The following is a 19,906-nucleotide window of genomic DNA, read 5'->3' as shown; positions in this document are numbered from 1 at the left end:
GTTTACAATAAAACATAGCTAAACCTTACGATTTATTACAGGATTCAGATTCGGGACGAGCACTTTGACATAGAGGTTGATTGGCTCGATCTACATTAGAGGCGGATACCTTGACTTATCTATTTTGATATGTCATGTTGATATGCTTAGTAATATTTAACAAGTAGCAATATTTATGTTTATTTTTACATCAGTATGTCATTATCTATTACTTGAGCATGGTGTATTTATTTCCTGTTGTTGCATTCATATTCCTTTGATTATATATGACCTTAAGGTAATGACATACCATGCCTTATTATGTTCAGGACATTGATTTATTTTGCCATATCTGACCTGTGTACTTAGATCGTATTATTTGATCCATATATCTTTTTGTACACATTTTGGTAGAGATGGATAGGATCAGGATATTTCCATGCTTAGTGTCATGCATCATCTCGCATGATTGCATGCTGTGTGATTATTGGCTCCATTATTATTGATCACATCATCAGTTACATGGATCTGCACACACAACCACTCATGGGTTAGTGGTTTTTATCAGACAGGATGTGTTGCAACAGGCTGCTATGTCAAGGGCTCCACTGGTCCACTCATGGGTAGTGTGGCGCAACGTGGTAGCAGGATAGGGATCCCTCCTCTAGACTAGCTCATGGAGATGAGAGTATTGAGCTCCCTCACTTATGATTTGGGGTAAGGAGGATAGGTGTACTCCGACAGCATCTCGTCCACTCGGTCACTCATCAGGAGCAGTGATGGAAGAGTGCACGGTTGTCACAGCCCTACCCACTCGATCTCACCATCGTGTGTGAGACAACTGACTGGCAGTAGGGGTGACCAGGACATGTCATTGGCATCATACGCATTGATGCATTTATTGCTTGTGTTTGCTGCACTTATTTGATGCATATTTGGTGGGCATATGTTTGACATGCATACAGGATTTATGATACTCTCGGTCTGACGACCTTGTTATTCCTATACTCAAGTCCTGGTTAGTACAGATACTCCTGCTCTTTACAGTTTTCCATTTTCCATATGAGATATCCAGGAGACTGTACGCATATTTATTATTAGTTGTTATTTTCTGACTATGCATATCAGTAGTTACCCGCTGAGGAGTTGACTCACCCCGTTGATATTACTATTTTCAGGTTAAGGCTGTCAGGAGGATTTCCAATCGCTAGTCCCCCTGCAGATCGCAAGGATGCTTGTTTGGTCTTTTAGTTTTTCTTATTATACTATCTAGACTATGTTTTAGACTTGTATCTTTTTGGCACTTTGGATCTTGTATGGTCCTTTATTTGTCGATGGGGTTTTGTTTGGATATGTTCTGCTACATGCCTGCCTGGACGGCAGAAGAGGTGAGTTGATTGTATTTGCGTCATTGTGATTTGAGTTTTATGTGTGTAGTTGAGTAGGAATAAGATTTGAGTTTTATGAGTGTAGTGGAGTAGGATATTTGGGATGATTTTTCCTTATCGTTGCTTAGGTTTAGTTTTTTACTAGTAAATTGCGTGGGTGTTTTGCTTATATTATATATATATGTTTCCGACCGTGTTGACCGTGTATGATTATGTTGTAGAAAGTTTCAAATCGTCACTCGTACAGGGAGGATGCTGCCGAATTTTCCTTTGGCAGCGACTTCCCCGGGGCGTGACACTCTAAGAAAGGACTTGTAACTTTTTGATAATGAGGATAAATTGGATCACGCAATCTTGTGCCAACATTTTTGTACAAATTTTGATAGCTTACTTATTAGCGACTACTTTATAGGGTGAATGAGATCTTGCCCTATTCCACTTCCAAGAAACTCGAGAGTGCTAATGCATTGAGGATCTCTTTGTCACCCGATATCAATCTTTCAACTAGAAACCAAGTTGATCCTATGGTGTTAGGGAACTACAAGAACATTACTAATAGTGGTGACTCTCCAAGCACCAAATTAGAGACGTGAAGAATCTATGTCAACACAGTACCAGCTGAAGGTCTATCCCTACAATTGAACTGATGGAAGGCACCAAAGTGACCTTAATCCATCAAATTGGATGAATCATGTATGTCTTATGGAATAGGAGACTATAAGATGAAGTGGTTGGAACTACTCAGTGCCCAATCACAAAGGAAGAAAAGCCTCTGCAAGAATAAAATATTTTTGCCTATCCAGCTTCCTCACTGTGTAGTCTAGCAACAATGATATTAATATAATAAAGGAAAAAACAGTTCATAGACGGCAAAATTCAGTAGTTGTATGAACCAGTTCTCTGGATTGATTCATCATGCTTTCGACATGAGAAACATGAACCTAGATATCATGCTCTTGGGGTATACTTGTCCGTGCTACCAGATAGTACCCCTTACTAATAATATAAGAAATAATCAATATCAAACCAATTAAAGCGAACACAAACACCGATGCAATATAAAAATCACTAAGTTTATAAATATTAATACATGTAGGTATGTATGCATGTACATGTGATCATACAAAACGAAACAAGATAATAGTTATGCTATTATAACAAAGCTCAAAGATTCGACGAGAGAATAAAACCATAAAATAAATCAACCAGCTTGAAAAGTGAATCCAAACGAGTAAGATAGGCAGCCAGGACCTTTGAGTGACACGACATAACATATCCTCTTCCTGTTAACCTAGAAGTCAAAGAAAAATAAGGGGTAATGAGTAAAAAATACTCAATGGATATAAGACAGATAGGGTATGATGTAATTACCCCGAATTAGTTTTGATATGATCAACCGGATTAAGTCAGACCCTGTGTATTTGATGCCTTATGTTTGAGTGTGCAGGGATTTTGGAACACAAGAAGTTGAGCGGAAGACGCAGCAGATGAGAAGGATGGCACAGAAGTGAGTCGACAGACTCGGTACATCTGAGAGATGAGAAGTTGCGGAAGAGTACACTAGTGAAGCGAGAAGGACACACGCTATGGTTCGAGGGACGAGAAGCCGGAGACAAAACCTACTCGAGGATAAGGCTGGAGTTGAGATTAGGTGAGCTCAATTCTGGATGGCCCAAAAATCACCCAAGTGACCAGAGCAGTAGCGGGACACATCAACTCTGTGTTGACTTGTTTAGGTGCCCTAGGCACCCAAACTAGGTCCTGGCACCTAGACTAGCTTGCTACCGAACAGACGCCTCTTCGCAAACGTTGCAGCGGGGATAGAGTTTGGTTCCACATCAGCAACAATCTAGCTCCCGAACCGATCACCCGAGTATCGATAAAGACTTATCATCACATCGTTGAAGAGTCGTTGTACGTAAATAAAGACTTTTCATCACGTTAGCAACAATTCATTTACAATGGTTTTCCAAAACCATTATCCTTATGTGAATTATTTTTTTCTTTACAACGGTTGGGACAACGGTTATAAACCGTTATCAACGAAATTATAAGTGATGTATTTTTCCCACCTTAAAACTCGTGTCAGAAATTGATTCACAACGGTTTATAATCATTGTCAATGAGATTATAACCATTGTGTTAATCTTGCCTAAAAACACGGTCGAAATTTGGGAGCGTCAAAACCTGACTGCAAAAATTTTTTATCCCCGATGCCCCTATTCAAGAAAAGAAAATTTTCCATCCTCCTTCGTCATGGATGGATTCTTCCCCATCGATCTCGCCTCTTCCCCCTCCTCATACTTCGAGTCCTTGGTCTCTGCCTTCCCTACCCCCTTGATGGCTCAGATCGAAGGAAGAAAAACCCTTCCATCCCTTCTCTCACGCGGACGAACAAGAAGGGGGTCACTCCATGCGACATCCCTCGACGCATCAACGCAGCAATTCTTCTTCCTCCTTCATGATCCATCTCCTCCACTCCCAAGGGCTGACGATAACCTCCTCCCCACTGCCGGCCGTCCCTCACCGCACCTCATCTGCTCAAGCATCTACCATCATACCTAACCTTCAACCTGGCGCCAACACAAAAGCCCTCTTCTCACGTGGGCACACTCCTGATGCCAAGCACCCAGCACCGGAACTCCTTCATCTTCTTCTTCTTCTTCCACCCATCGCCAACACCACCAAAGCTCCCTAACTTGTCTTCGAGTTAGAAGAGGTGGAGAGCTTCTTCCTTCCTCTTCATCCTCCCAGCCATGTTGTCGGCCCCTTCTTCAGGTTTAAATAAGGAATCCATCCGACCATTTTCTCCAGCAGCATTTCCGGCCATCCACAAAGATCTTCCCTTCGGGCTAGAAGGGAAGCACTCCCACCTTCTAGCAAATTCTACCAAGTGCTCATAGCCACCTCTCCTCTTCGGGTTTGAAGAGGAGAGCTCTTCATTAGTCCGCAGACATCCAGTAGCCTCGTCTCCGCCAAGTTCGCAACCCCTTCACATTCCGGATAGCAGCGACATCTGAAGCTCCCTTGTAACCATCGTCATCAATCTCCGATGTGTTGGGTCGATCTCTTCATTATGGTTATGCTTGTTCATAGCTGTTGGTTGTCTTTCTTTGAGTTAACATGTAATTGATTGAATACTTGTAATGGGATTTGCTTCCCATCTTTAAAATTGCATGTTTTAGATTTGAATTGGTAGATGTATATTAGGTGTTCGATGAATTTCCCCAATCACATATATTTTTCCCATTTGTTGCAATTAGGTTAGTTTATTCTTGCATGTCTTGTCTCTTTCGATTGCTTTAAGTTCTTGCTTTCGTTCGGATGCAATTAGATTAGATTAGTATAGGTTTCATTCATGCTTTACTTTATGTTGCTTTTGATTTTCTTGCAATCGTAGTTTAGGTTAGCATAGATTCCCTTAAATTGCATCGTCTTTCATTTATTATGATTAGATTTCATAGTTGCTTTTATATTTCATTCCCCCCCCCCCCACCCCAAAAAAAAAAAAATTTGATATCAAAACCCCAAAAGCGATCATCAATCCCCAAGTTATCATCCTATCGTTACATTCCTTGTGAGATGACCCGAGTCACCTCAATACTACCTTATAGTGTAGAAGAGATTCGTTAACTTTAATTGTAATTTGATAAGCTCCCATAGTGAACACTGGAGATTGTATCAGTTGCCTAACCAGTAATGACTACAAAGTTATTTGCAGCTGAATGTATTTCTCCAAATCGTCATGTCTAACACTTCCTTTTTATTTCTATAGAAAACTAAACTTATAGAACATAGCGTTTGGAGATTAAGAGGACTTGGGCTAACCCCACATTTTTTAGCTTGCTGCAGTGAAAATGCCCCAATTAAAGTCTCATTTCATCATTTTTAGCTCTCTTGAATTTTCACACTAATTTCTTTTCCATTACAATTATACACATACTAAAGTTCAATTTGATATTTTTTGCAGCCCATTGAAGTAAATGTTAAAGAAAAACTTTCACTTTTTGCCATGTTCTAGTAATCTTTTAGACTTTTACTCATCAAGATATTTTATTTGTTGTTTATTCTAGGATGTGTGTGCTAATTTTATTATATCAATCAACTATTTTTTCCTTCAGGTGCCAAATATTATTACACTCTATGAATGATGTTACTATTAGGACCAAAAGGGATTTAGATATCTCCACAATGGTATGATATTGTCCACTTTGAGCCTAAGCCCTCATGATATTGTCCACTTTGAGTCAAATTTGTAAGTTAGTTACTCCTTGTCAAAAGGAAACACCTTTATAGAACTTCTAAACAATGCCTTAGAAGACTTTGGATAGATGGAGACACTAGAAGCTCTAGAAGCAACTCTCAAGATTCTTGGTTTGTTAGAATAAAAATATATAATTTGTTACAAACACATGATTTGATTTTATGATCATTTAGTACTACTATGTTGAACAAAACATTAAGCATTTATACAATGTAATTAGAACATGCCCTCTATCTCAAATGATTTATTCTATATGCCCAAGGCACTTTGAACAAAGAAATCAACATTAGTGCAGTGGTTTCATAGTGTGAAATTAAGTTTTAGTAGCTGAAGTTTAAGTATGAATAACTCCTAGATAGCTCATGGTTGTTAAGTCTTTACTTGGATTGTACTATCTACATTTACAAATTCTCTTTGGCGACAAAATGCTGCTTGGAGTATTATGTGTATTTGTAATCTTCTATGTCATTGATCTCATTGTTTTCTTTTTTAGTGTTTTACTTTATTTAAATAACACACGGTGTCACGTCTACACTTACATAAAGCATTAAAGTTTCAAAGCGTCAGATGAGACTAAGGGAAGGGCATGGTAATGTTGACAACAATTCAAATTTGTAAGCTACTGAAACAAGGCTTCAGGAACTTAAATCAAACATGGCAGTGTTGGGCAAAAAACTTGTAGCAGTAATGACTATTGTCGAAGCTCAACAACAAAGGTTGGCCTTGCAGTGACTTATTGTGATGGTATACCTATGTCAAATTCATTGTGGAGCTTCTTTGTTTTATTTAAGAATTAGATATAACCTAGATAATTGGTATTGAAAGTTGAATCAGAATGCAATTACCATCAGAAAAACCATCAAATCTTAGATCAGCTTGTTGGACAGGCAAGTGAATTTATTTCAATTTTTACATGGAGAATGTTGTTTTTAGACAAAGAATGATTTATTTATTTATTTTATTTGGGCAGTTCGTTTGTCGCTTAGATTTGACTTTTTTTTTTTAATGACCATCTCTCAACATTTTTTGCTTCAATACTGAACTTGATACTATTAAGATTGGTTATTTTCATCTATTATTATTTCTCTGATTCGAATTTGTGTATACTTTTAGCAATTAACAATATTGTGATGAAGCGCAAAACTGATGCTTCTGGTTCAGGTGAAAGCTTAGAATATCAAGAGACAAGTGTTGTGACATTACAACAACTCCCCCGTGTCACGGACGTTGAAGGTAAATCGCACGAGGAGTTGCAAATGCTTCAAGAGAAGTATTCATCATTTTGTAGACTATTCAGCCACGAGAATCTTGTGCAAGCAACATCCAGCTTTTCTCAAGGTTTGCTTCACTAGATTTGTGATGTATAGTAGCTTGTGATCAGAAAAGTGTAAATTTCATCTCTATGGCACCTTCTTTGTGCGTGTTATCTGTTTTTAAGGGCGATCGTTTAAAATAGGATGATATGAGTTTGTACTTCATATTGTTCTTTTTGATGTTGTATGTGGATATTAATTTGGTAAGGTAATCAGATCTTAAATGGTTTATTGTTCTCTAATGTGTGTTGAGAAACAATAACGGTTAAAACACAACAGTTAAAACAACAATGATTTCAATATAAACGATAACGGTTAAAAACCATTATCTATGACCCAAAACAACTATGGTCAATCAACGTGTTGTGTAATATAGGGCGCTCAAAGATAACGGTTATAACCTGTTGTCTTTTTACTTGAAACACGACGGTGAAAAACCATTGTAAAAGACCCCAAAAATCTGTTGTAAATTGTCGTGTTGAGAAAATAAGCTGCTCAAAGACAACGGTCATAACCCATTGTCTTTTCACTTAAAATATAACGGTGAAAAACCATTGTAAAAGGCCCCAAAATTCAGTTGTAGATCAAAGAGTTGAGAAAGATAGGACCCTCAAAAGACAACGATTAGCAACCATTGTCTTTTCATTAAAACAACAATGATTTATAACCGTTGTCATTTGAGAGACCTATCTTTTTCAATGCTTCCATTTACAACGGATTTTTAGGGTCTTTTACAACGATTTTTCACCATTATCTTTCAACAGTTTTGTGGTAGTGTCAATCGGGTTAAGTTGGGTCATATGTAGTTGATGCCTTGTGTCTGAGTGTGCAGTGAATTAGGAACACAAGAAGTCTAGCAGAAGACACAGCAGACAAAAAGCATGGCATAGAAGCGAGTCAATGAGCTCGATGCATCTGAGGGATGAGAATCTATGGAAGAGTACAGTGGTGGAGCGAGAAGGATGCGCATTGTGGTCTGAGGGGTGAGAAGCCAGGGAGGAAGCCTACTCGAGGAGAAGGCCGGAGTTGGGTTCAGGAGTTGGGGTCAAGTGAGCTCAACTCTAGATGATCGGAGAATCACCCAAGTGACCGAAGAAACAGTCATACAAATCAACTCTTTATTGACTGTTTAGGATTCCGGACGAGGTCTAGGTACTCGAACTAGCTTGGTACCAAACAGGCGCCTCTTCGTGAAAGTAGCAACGGGGATAGTTTTTGGGTCCACACCAGCAATAGTCCAAGCACCCGGACCGACCAGGTGCCCCCGGTACCGATAAAGGCTTATCATCACGCCAGTGCACCGCTGGGGCGCCCAAACCCACTCCAGGCGCTAGGAGATGTTACGTCATGCTACATATGAGTTCGACTAGTAGAATACAAGTAGAGCACTATTCCTCTTCATTTAGGACAACACTTTTTGTACTTCATTTTCAACTATATTTTTCGTATTTACAATTTGTGCTTTCAAACGTTGTATGAGACTTCTCCGCCTCCAACTTTGCTCGATGAAGGAGACTTTACTAGTGCTTACATTGCCTTGGATTAGCAACATTCCATGTTGCAAACCAAGTAAATTTTAATAGCCTCGTATTTATTTATAAATATTTTTTTTTAAAGTGTTTGTCTAACTCAAGTCGTAAGATTAATAAGGGTATAATCATAATTTCAGGGCAATTCAACCCATCGTACTGGCCACACCATGTCCTACACATTAACCACGCATCATAATCTGTCTCATGATAACTTCAGGTTCATAGCAAAACTACTAACAACAAGCGCACCAAGCTACCATGACCTGTCTCGTAGGCATACCGGATATGTAAGTAGCTATCTAGCTATTGATTGTAGACAAACCACTCTACCACGACCTGTCTCGTGGGCAGTCAAGGTACACAAATAATCTACTATCTGCATGCGAACCATGCTACCACGATCAATCTCATGGGCAGTCGGGGTACATAAATAATGTAACGAGAACCAAGTAAAGCAGTAAACAATCACACCCAAGGGTATAAGCTACCACTATGCTATGGTACACTATTACTGGCAAAATAGCAGAGTATAAATGACAATAAATAACATCGATAACAAAGACTGCATGGATATCATGTAGAGTAAAATAAGAACAAGCAACCAAGTATCAACTCAGGAAACAAATCCAGTGGAATCATGGTAAGCAAGTAAATGCTACATAATCAACACAAATCAAAGGTAAAATATGCACTACAATAAACGGAAGTAAAGAGGTCAAGGAAGGGTTATGTAAAATACGGCAACAAATAATAGTTAAATAATAAGGTTTAATAGATGAAAAACCTTAACGGAATTTTTAGAAATTTGTAGAAATTTTCTGGGATTTAATTGGAGCTCGTATGATGTATTTTGAGGGGATAAAAGTATAGGCTTTGGAAAAGGTCTGTTTGAAATCCCAATTAAATTGGGAGTTGATTAATTAAATTGACCTAAAGTTAGTTTATTAAACCCTAGGTTTAATTATATAAATCTAACTTCTCCTTTCTCCTCCCTAATTTCCCTCGCCGAACTCCCCTAAGCCACTGCCTCGCGACGCGCCTCCTTCCTCTCTTCTCGCGAGCCACCGCACCCTAGCCGGCGATTCCCTTCCCCTTCTCAAGTTTCCGGACGCCGCCGATCTCCTCACGCGAACGAGCCACAACCGCCGGCGATCTCTCTTCCCGAACCCTCAACCTCTCGCGGCCCCTCCTCCCCACGCGCAGGCACCATCTTCACCGGCGGCTCTCCTTCCTTCCCTCGCTCGAGCACCACCACAACAGCCGCCGACCTCCTCTCTTTGCGCTGTGCCCCGACTGATCCGGAAAGTACTCTCCTCTATGGTGATATGAGATTTGTGAGGTAGTGGATAGGTGCCTAGGAGGAGTTGATTAGTAGTTTGTGATGTCCGATTAGTAGATTGTGTTGAGGTTCGATTATTTTCCGTGAGGTTCTTGGTTTGACTTAAGATTTCTTTTGCAGTGTTCTTGCATCATCATGTTCTTCCCATAAGCTTTTTTTTTGCTTTGATTGGGACCTCTGTGACGTTCTCTCTTGGGCTGGTGACTCCTATTGGATTTTTGCATGGATTTGTGGCATTCATGATTGACGTTGGGCAGCTGTAGGTTAATTCGATGTGTTCTGTTCTTGATCAGCTGCGGAACTTGGAGGGATTCATTTTGAGGTGTTCTACTCTTCGATTAGTAGTGGATTTGGTGTGGTCTAGGTTATGTTTAATGATGTTCTTACCTCTCTTGAGGGTTTTCGGTGTTCATGGATAGATTTAAGTGGATCTGTGATGCATTTATCTTCGCTTTTGGCTTTTGATTTTATGGACAAGTTATGGTTAGATCTGGACTTAGAAGGATGATGTTTTTCCTTTTCTACTAATGTCGTGTGTTGTTATTTCTGCTTCCCATAGATGGTTTTCAATGAAGTTCCTCTCCTTCATGATGCTTTCCGGTCTTCTTGGCAGATTTAGTATTCTTTGGGTTCCTTGGGAAGATTTCCATTGGTGGTGTTCTAAAGTTAATTTGTGTCCAGGCTTGGTTAGGATTTCGGTTTGTTTCCTTTCCGGATGGGATAGATTTAGATAGTGTGGATTTTTATTAAGGATTTATTTATTGTATTTGGGTGAATCGAGGTCCATAGTTGAATTAGGGTTTTTCCCTAATTAAGTTAGGTTTTGGTTTAGCCAGTGTCGTTTATGAAATTAGCTAAATTATACATCACGTGATTTGCAGGACGTTAATTGAAGACGGTTGACACGATCTACATATAAAGGCGGGTACTTCTTACTTTGATTCTGTAGTTCTTTGAACTTAGTGCATGAACTATTTTTGGATAAGGACTGTTTACCTTGACTCCACTCTTACTTTCCTACGCTTGATACTGTTGGTTGCTACTCGGAAAGCCTAGAGGTTCCACTGTACAAAAATTTTGTACAAAGATCTGAACCTTTTCCTAGCTACCATGTGTTCTTTTAAATTAAATTTTGGATCGCCTGCGGAACTTAACACGTTTGATCCAAAACTAAATCTATTTGTTCTTTTAGATTTTGACTTGGATCTCCTGCGGAACTTAACACGTTCGACCCAAATCACCTTAAGTTATTAATTCCATTAAATATTAATTTCCATAATTGGTTCCCAGTACTGACGTGTCGAGGCACATGTCCTTCTTGGATATGGGAGCAACCACCACCGACTAGACAAAACCTTTTATAGAAATCTAATATTTAATTTCCTAAAATAAATTTAGGTTAACCGAAAAGAACAATCAAATCACAAGGAAAAATAAAACAAAAGAACACAACTTCGAAAAACATATTCGAAATACTAGAATCGTAAGCCTCTTGTATTTGGTATTATTTCCATAAATAACTAGCATGATGCGGAAAAAAAAAATACTAGTTATACCTTCTAGAAAGACCTCTTGATCTTCTACCGTATTCCTCTTCTAACCTCGGACGTTGTGTGGGCAATGATCTTCCGAGATGAGAAACCACCAAGCACCTTCTTCTCCTCCTAGCTAGGTTCGGCCAACACAAAGAAGCTTCACCAAGGATGAAGAACAAAACACCAACCAAGCTCCAAGGGATACGAGCTTTCTCTCCTTCTTCTTCTTCTTCTTCAAGTAGTATCCGGCCACCACAAGAGCTCCAAGCCAATAGAGAAGGTTCGGCCACCACCAAGAGGAAGAGAGGTTGGCCGGCCACAACACCAAGGAAAAGAGGGAGAGAAATAATAGAGGTTGTTCACCATGAAGCCTTCTCTACCCCCTCTTTTATAATCCTTGGTCTTGGCAAATAAGGAAATTTAATTAAAAACTTCCTTAATTCTTTTGCCATGAAAAGGAAAAATTTATTTAATTAAAACAATTTTTCTTTTCTCAACTTACATGGCCGGCCACCATCAAGCTATAAACTAGGAGAGTTTTTATTAATTAAAACTTCCTAATTTGTCTCCAGAAATTTATAAAAAATTTCTCCAATAATTTTCCCTTCATGGTGGATTATAAAAAGGAAATTTTATAAATTAAATCTTTCTTTAAACATGTGGATAATTTCCGAAAAGTTATCTCAAAAATTAAAATCTCCTTTCAATCTACAAATAAGGAAAGATATCAAATCTTTTCTTAATCTTTTGTAGAAATTAATAAAAGAGAATTATTAATTTTTTAAACTTTCTTTTAAATCATGAACATGGTTAAAAAGGAAAGTTTTCTTAAAATTTAAAATCCTCCTTTAATCAACAAATAAGGAAAGATTTTAAATTTTAAACTCTCTTTTAAACATGTAGATGATTTACAAATAAGGAAAGTTTTTACCAAAAAATTAAAATCATCCTTTTATACTACAAATAAGGAAAGAGATTAATCTCTTCTCTTAATCTTTTGTAGAAAGCTATAAAAGGAAATTTTTAATTTTTAAACTCTCTTTTAAAATCATGATATCCACATAAGAAATAATTTTAATAAAAATCCTTTTTAAAATTCTAGTGGCCGACCACCTAAGCTTGGGACCCAAGCTTTGGTCGGCCACCTACATGGCTCATCCACTTGGTCTTGGCCGGCCCTAGCTTGGATTCCAAGCTAGCTTGGCCGGCCCCATTGGATGGGTAAGAAGGTGGGTATGCGATGGGTATAAATCTCTATATACTAGAGGCTACGATAGGGACCGAGAGGAGGAATTGGTTTTGGTCTCCCGATGAAATTAAGCATCCCGTGTTCGCCCCGAACACACAACTTAATTTCATCAATAATAATTCATTCCACTAAAGAACTATTATTGAACTACCGCACCAATCCCAAATTATATTTTGGGCTCCTTCTTATTATGAGTGTGTTAGTCTCCCTGTGTTTAAGATAACAAATGTCCACTAATTATGTAAGTTACAGATAACTAACTTAATTAATATCTAGCTCCAATAGTAGTACCACTCAACTTCATCGTCATGTCGGACTAAGTCCACCTGCAGGGTTTAACATGACAATTCTTATGAGCTCCTCTTGGGGACATTCTCAACCTAGATCAGTATGACACAGTTTCCTTCTATAATCAACAACACACACTATAAGTGATATCATTTCCCAACTTATCGGGCTTATTGATTCATCGAACTAAATCTCACCCATTGATAAATTAAAGAACTAAATATCAAATATATGTGTTTGTTATTATATTAGGATTAAGAGCACACACTTCCATAATAACTGAGGTCTTTGTTCCTTCATTAAGTCAGTATAAAAGGAACGACCTCAAATGGTCCTACTCAATACACTCTAAGTGTACTAGTGTAATTATATAGTTAAGATAAACTAATACCTAATTACACTACGACCTTCCAATGGTTTGTTCCTTTTCATCTTGGTCGTGAGCTACTGTTTATAATTTATAAGGAACCGATAACATGATCTTCTGTGTGTGACACCACACACCATGTTATCTACAATATAAATTAATTGAACAACTACATTTATCATAAATGTAGATATTTGACCAATGTGTTTCTTATTTCTAGATAAATGTTTATACCAAAAGCTAGGCTTTTAGTATACATCCTAACAGATACTTCCACTCAAAATCTTTGAGTTACTCATTTTTATATCCATACAGTCTCTTGTTGTTGTCCATGATCAGTAGCAGATACTAGCTACCATGTTTGTATGCTTGGACTGTTATTTATTTATATATTATGTTGTGCATGCTGACTTCATGTAGCATACATGTTTCTGCTTATATATATATGATGACTGTTGCATTGTTTGCATCATGTCATTGCATGCATGCCGCATCCTCGGCCACTTGTGAGAGTGGTAGCTGAAGTTGATGCCGCTTGTCCTGTCGTGCCGCACTCGGCCACTTGTGTGAGTGGTAGCTGGAGTACGAGCAGCAGGGACCCCCATCGCAGACGTAGCTAGTTAGCTACTATGCAACTGTCCCCTCGGCCACTCGTGTGAGTGGTAGCTGGAGTGGTGTACAGTCTGTCACTGACCCGGCCTCTCGACCATACAGGGGTCATGGTGCGGAGAGGTGGGCGGGAGTGACCATCCGTACATAGGCTGTTGTTATTATATTTGCTTTGGCTGCTGTTGTTTATATATGCTGTTATTGCTTATTTACTGCTGTTGTTTACATACGCTGTTATTGCTTGTATATACCTTGCTTGTTGTCTCTGTAGTTATGAGTAGTACTGTAGCAGATTAGTACCAGTTCTGTCTTACTATACCTAGCCTAGGATATGGTTTCAGGTATGAGTACTTATTTTGGTCCTATTGTAGTATCTGCTATTTCTTTTATGAGACTGTACGCTCTTGGCTCGCTTTCTACTTATATGTTATGTTCATGCACTATCTCTCTCCTTACCCGCTGAGTTCCAATACTCACCACCCCGTAAAATGATTTTCTTTCGCCAGGTAACAGGTAGATGAGTCATGGATGTTTGGAGAGTCCCAGCTGTCAGTCCCACGACGCACTCGAGGATAGTTTCTTTTTTTGGTTTTGGTTGCTAACGCTATTTATGTTTTGGTTTTGTGAACTTGGTATTGTATGCTTCGATATGGATTTTGGAGTCTAGTCTGGTGGTTGTAGGTAATTCTGTTAGTGTCGTCGTTGGTTTTATGTTCATATTGTTTTGTGTTTTCCGCTGCGTTTACGTTGTTGTGTGTTTACTTTCAGTCGTGTAGGTTTATTAAACTGCGTGGTTGTTTTTATTTTATTCCAGCCGAGTGGGCTGATATGATTAAACTGCGTGGTCGTGTACATATTCCAGCCGAGTGTGGCTGATGTATATTTTGTATGTAGTAATGTTTCAGATTGTCACCCGTACAAGGGAGATGCCGCCGAAATTTCTTCTGGCAGGGACCCCTCTGAGGGCGTGACAGGTTATCCATCTCTCAAATGTAGATCATCCTAACTGTATTCAAGTCAGAGGTATGCATCGAGCTCAAATCCTACAAGTGTAGGATACGAAGAAAATCTAAGCTAAGGATTTATAATATGTGAACTAGCAAATCGTGCTACCATCCTATTAGTAATACCATTGACTATTGATTACCAAGTAGTTAACTTGATATTTAATAACCTATACATTTGATTACTGATTCAATAAATCCTTAATCAGATTATCTAATTATAATCAATTAATTATCTTTAGAGTTAAATAAATTAAATAAGTAAACCTTTGTAAAGGTCATTATTTGGTAATTAATCAATTGATTAAATGTTAATAAATCAAATTCACTAACTTGATAATTACTAGTTAGCTAAATAGATTACCAATAATTGCATCTAGTCAACTCCTGTTTAGTTCAATTCAATCAACTAATCTATTATTAACCATTTATTATGCATCCAATAAATCAATTAGTTATTAATCCTCTTAATTATCAATCAATTAATTACAGGATAAATATCACTAGCTAGGTATACCAACCAATTAGAATCGACCATGTGTTCCAAACAAGGAAAATTAAGTTTCATCCTATCCGAGAGCTGAGTCGATGGACGCAGGGGACGTGGCTCTCCTGTTAACTGGTTGAAGACTCCCAAGACGTAAATCCTTTCCCGCCGTGAACCTACAAACACAATGTCGAGCCGGGGAGGGGTTCCCCGACGATGGCCCTCCGATGCTCAAGTCAAATATCCGACGGAAAGAAGCGAAGAACTGTGACTACAGTAAAGAAAATAGTGTGCATACCCTCGTCGAAGTCAAGGAGTCCTTATATAGGGCCTCCGAAAAACGCGTGCACGCTTACCAAGCCATACACGCTTCTCAAAGCATACATGTAATGGTCGTGTCAGGAAAGCATGCCCGACACCCTACCTTAATAGCACGAACATATCTCTGATGTGACAGTGGAAGTTTCTATCGTACGATTCTCTGTCTAACCAGGCTGTCGGCCGTGCATCTTGTCGTCGACACTAGTTCCTTGGAAGATCTCGCCACCTGCTTCCTCTGTCTTTTACTGGGCTGAGCGGAGTACCCGCTCGGTTGGCGTCTTTCCCGGCCGAACGGAGGCCATGTCGGCTAATGCCTTTAGACGGATGCCCGTTCGGCCGGCTGCCGTGTCTGCTGTTAGCCAAGAGGAATGGACGCTCTGCATCCGTTTCTTCCTGCTTTGCCTCATGAGCGTCGGAAACTCGGTGTCAGGCCGAGCTGTCAACATGTCGGGTCGGCTATCCCTCTTGCTGACCAGGAAGGTAATTCGCCCGGTCGAACACCTGCTGGGTGTTTACCACTCTGACCTCCTACCGGGCGGGCCCCCCTCCCTTTACCAGATCACATGTCTTCCCTTCAAGTCTAGTCGAAGGAGGCTGAAAGTCCGACTGACTGGAAAAAATAACCTGGCGAGTGGTTGGTCGGTCGGCTGATAGATGAGTTGGATCCCGCTAGGTCTCTGTAGGACTGATCTTTCTTTCCCGGTCAGTGCTTCGTGTCTTCATACTTAGTATTTTGGATACTTTTTCTCACCACTTTCGAAGGGACGCGGGTCGGTCAGCTAATGCTGACGCCGTCCGAATCACCTCGTGATGCGTGAAAATCAATTCCATTAAGGCTGAGCACGCGGCCATTAAATGCTATCCAGTGAGAGGACGCCACGTGTCATTGGCGCAATAGCCGCACGTCCGAGGTGATAGCTGCCGATGTGACGTTTGGCGGTTCAAATTCAACGGTCGGATGCGCACTTCGATTCCTGTGCCCTAGATCGGACGACCCCGGTCGGCCGCGCCCATCTTTATAAAGTTACAGTGTCGCCGCTTCTTCTTCCGCATTCTATTTCTGCTCTTCGACTGTATGCTCCGGCGACCCTGCTTGCTTCCAGCGCTCCGGGCAGAGGATTAACAACCATTGTAAAAGGCCCCAAAATTCATTTGTAGATCGAAGAGTTGAGAAAGATAGGACCCTTAAAAGACAACGATTAACAACCATTGTCTTTTCCTTAAAACAACAATGATTTAAGGACAACACTATAGACGAGTTCGACTAGTAGAATACAAATAGAGCCCTATTTCCTCTTCATTTAGGACAACACTTTCTGTACTTCATTTTCAACTATATTTTTCGTATTTACAATTCGTGCTTTCAAACGTTGTACGAGACTTCTCCGTCTCCGATTTTGCTCGAAGAAGGAGACTTTACTAGTGCTTACATTGCCTTGGATTAGCTTGATATATATATTGAGTCATCAATAACGTAACATATATAGGCCATGCCTCATGCTCAACCACTATATATTAATTAACTTGATAATTTCAAACAAATTAAATGTCATAATCAATCCTAACAAATCAAATCAATCGGGCATGACCAAAGCCTAGTTAGGCCAAGTCCATGCGATAAGATGAGTGAGTCAAGTCTAATCAATTAATGAAGATTTACATATTAATATTAATAATAATAATAATAATAATAATAATAATAATATTAGCTCAGTACTTTTTTAGTAATGAAGTTGGCCGTCCTTAATTAGCACGATTTGTGATAAGCACAAATATATTCATATAGACACACATCAGGATTGAGATCATGTAAATATGACAATTAAATCAAATAAAATATCTCTAAAGTTTTTATAAATTTGCACTTATCCAATCTAATAATCATAATATAATATATTGATCACAAGCGAATTAACCTACCTTGTATAAATGAAGAGCATGTTATTAATGAATTTGACCGTACGTCCTTATATATACAAGGAATGAGATCGTCTAAATATATATGACAATTAAATCAAATAAAATATCTATAAATTTGGTATATATAGATTTACACTGATCCAATTTCATAATATATAAACGAATTAAGAGCATGCATGCAGCCGTACGTTTAATATAATTAATTATTCTTCTTCATCAAGTTTCTGCGAATTCTGCATCCATGGCGAATTTTTTGTTAGCTTTCCTCCTCCTGCTGCTGCTGCTACGGCTAGAACACTGCTACGGCGAGCCGATGGCGTCATATGAGCAGTCGTCGATGCTGATTTCCGCCGGCGGGCAGCATAAACGGCACCGCCGTTTGGGGTTACTGTTCCCGGAGTGGGTGGCGGCGGCCGACCGGAAGCTGCTGGCGGATTCGGACGTGAATCCGGATCTCGTGGTGGCGCAGGATGGCTCAGGCGACTACAGATCCATTGTAGAAGCCGTGGCGGCTGTGCCCAAGGAGAGGGGAGGAAGCACGACGAGGTTTGTGATATACGTGAAGGCCGGCGTCTACAAAGAGTACGTGGAGATTCCTAGCTCGATGGAGAATTTAATGATGACCGGCGACGGGATAGATGCTACCGTGGTGACCGGGAACAGGAGCGTTAAAGATGGCTACCGGACCTTCCAAACGCCCACCTTCGGTTTGTTATGAATATATAAATAACAAATTGATTTAATTTACAATTAATTAATATGTTTGTAGTTTTTTTACCAGCGAACTAGTTGAATTAATTGCAAAATTAAACAGTCGTACAAGAAATAGATGTCCACTTTGCTAGCTTCTAATTAATCCATCTATTTAATTAATATTTCTTCAAATTGGTCAGGATCCGTTTAATGTTTGTAATTCAATGTACACTGATCAGGTGTATCGGGCAACAGATTCATCGCCCGCGACATGACGTTCCAAAACACGGCCGGGCCGGAAAAGGAACAGGCGGTGGCACTCCTATCCCAGTCCAACCAGTCCGTCTTCTACAGATGCAGCTTCAAGGGTTACCAGGACACCCTCTACGTCCACTCCCAAACACAGTTCTACCGAAACTGCGACGTCTACGGAACCATCGACTTCATCTTCGGCAACGCCACTGTTGTCTTCCAGAACTGCAACATCTGCGTTAGGCGACCAATGAGCGGCCAGAAGAACACAGTGACGGCTCAGGGCAGGAACAGCTCGGACCAGACCACCGGCATATCGATCCACAACTCCGTCGTGGCTGCAGCGTCGGACCTCGCGCCGGTGCAGGGGTTATTCAAGACGTACCTCGGCCGGCCGTGGGGGAACTATTCGAGGACGGTGGTGATGAAGACGGAGCTGGGGGACTTGATCGACCCAGCGGGGTGGTTGGAGTGGGACGACCGCCCCGCGCCGGACACATTGTACTACGGGGAGTTCATGAACACTGGCGCCGGCGCCGACACGAGTAGGAGGGTGACTTGGCCCGGTTATCACGTGATCAATAACTCGTCTGAAGCTGAAAAATTCACTGTCGGAAGCTTCTTGTCCGGCGACTCGTGGATACCAGCCACCGGCGTTCCTTTCACGTCGGGCCTATAAATTAATTGTACATATATGGTGCTATATAAATAAAGGGGCAAACTGGAATAAATTGTGTTTCTAGGTAAAAAATTAAAAGTTACTTTGTTCTATGTCATGAGTCATCGTATGTTTATCATTGCGCAATTCGTTATTGCAAACTCTCCATCTAATCAGGTGGCGCCTAATTAAGTGAGTCGGTGGGTTAACTTAATTAAAAAATGTCCTTATAAAAAACACTTATTTAAATTGATTAATTTTATAAATTAAATATCCCTTTTAACGACCAATTTTATAATTACAACGACATTTACTAGCACTTTAAATTATATTTTATACTTTTTTATTCTGAATTATGATGATATATAAATATTGAATTCAAGTTATATATTTTAAATAAATATTAGTGACATTATGTTCATAAATTATTATAATCATATTTATTAATATCATTATATATCTTAAGTTAAGATGACATTTTAAAACAATCGCCAGTGACCCCTTATGTCGCGTTGGGCACTGCTTGCATAGGAATCTTCCCATGCTTCCACCTTCCCAAGCTGGCGTGGACAGAAACCACAACGAGGGCAGAGATAGAGCAGCAGCTATCTACGTTAGGTCTTGGGCAAGGATCGTGTCCTGCAATGCGAGGAGATTGCTGCATCTACCGTATGATCTTTCCTTAGGCCTGCAATAGATCCTTAGGTT

The 19,906-nt window shown here is 39.8% G+C and overlaps 1 protein-coding gene across 1 annotated transcript; it reads left to right on the top strand.

The window, feature by feature from the left end:
- The first annotated feature begins 17,836 nt into the window (after positions 1-17,836).
- LOC122037252 (pectinesterase-like) lies at positions 17,837-19,219 on the top strand. Its single transcript, XM_042596692.1, has 2 exons — positions 17,837-18,302; positions 18,528-19,219. Exons 1-2 carry the CDS (start codon positions 17,837-17,839, stop codon positions 19,217-19,219), a joined length of 1,158 nt encoding a protein of 385 aa, XP_042452626.1.
- Positions 19,220-19,906: the final 687 nt, after the last annotated feature.

Source organism: Zingiber officinale, unplaced genomic scaffold (genome assembly GCF_018446385.1).
Source record: "Zingiber officinale cultivar Zhangliang unplaced genomic scaffold, Zo_v1.1 ctg249, whole genome shotgun sequence".
NCBI classification, from domain to species: Eukaryota; Viridiplantae; Streptophyta; class Magnoliopsida; order Zingiberales; family Zingiberaceae; genus Zingiber; species Zingiber officinale.
The sequence above is the reverse complement of the archived record's forward strand: the minus strand, read 5'-3'. Positions and strand labels throughout refer to the sequence as shown.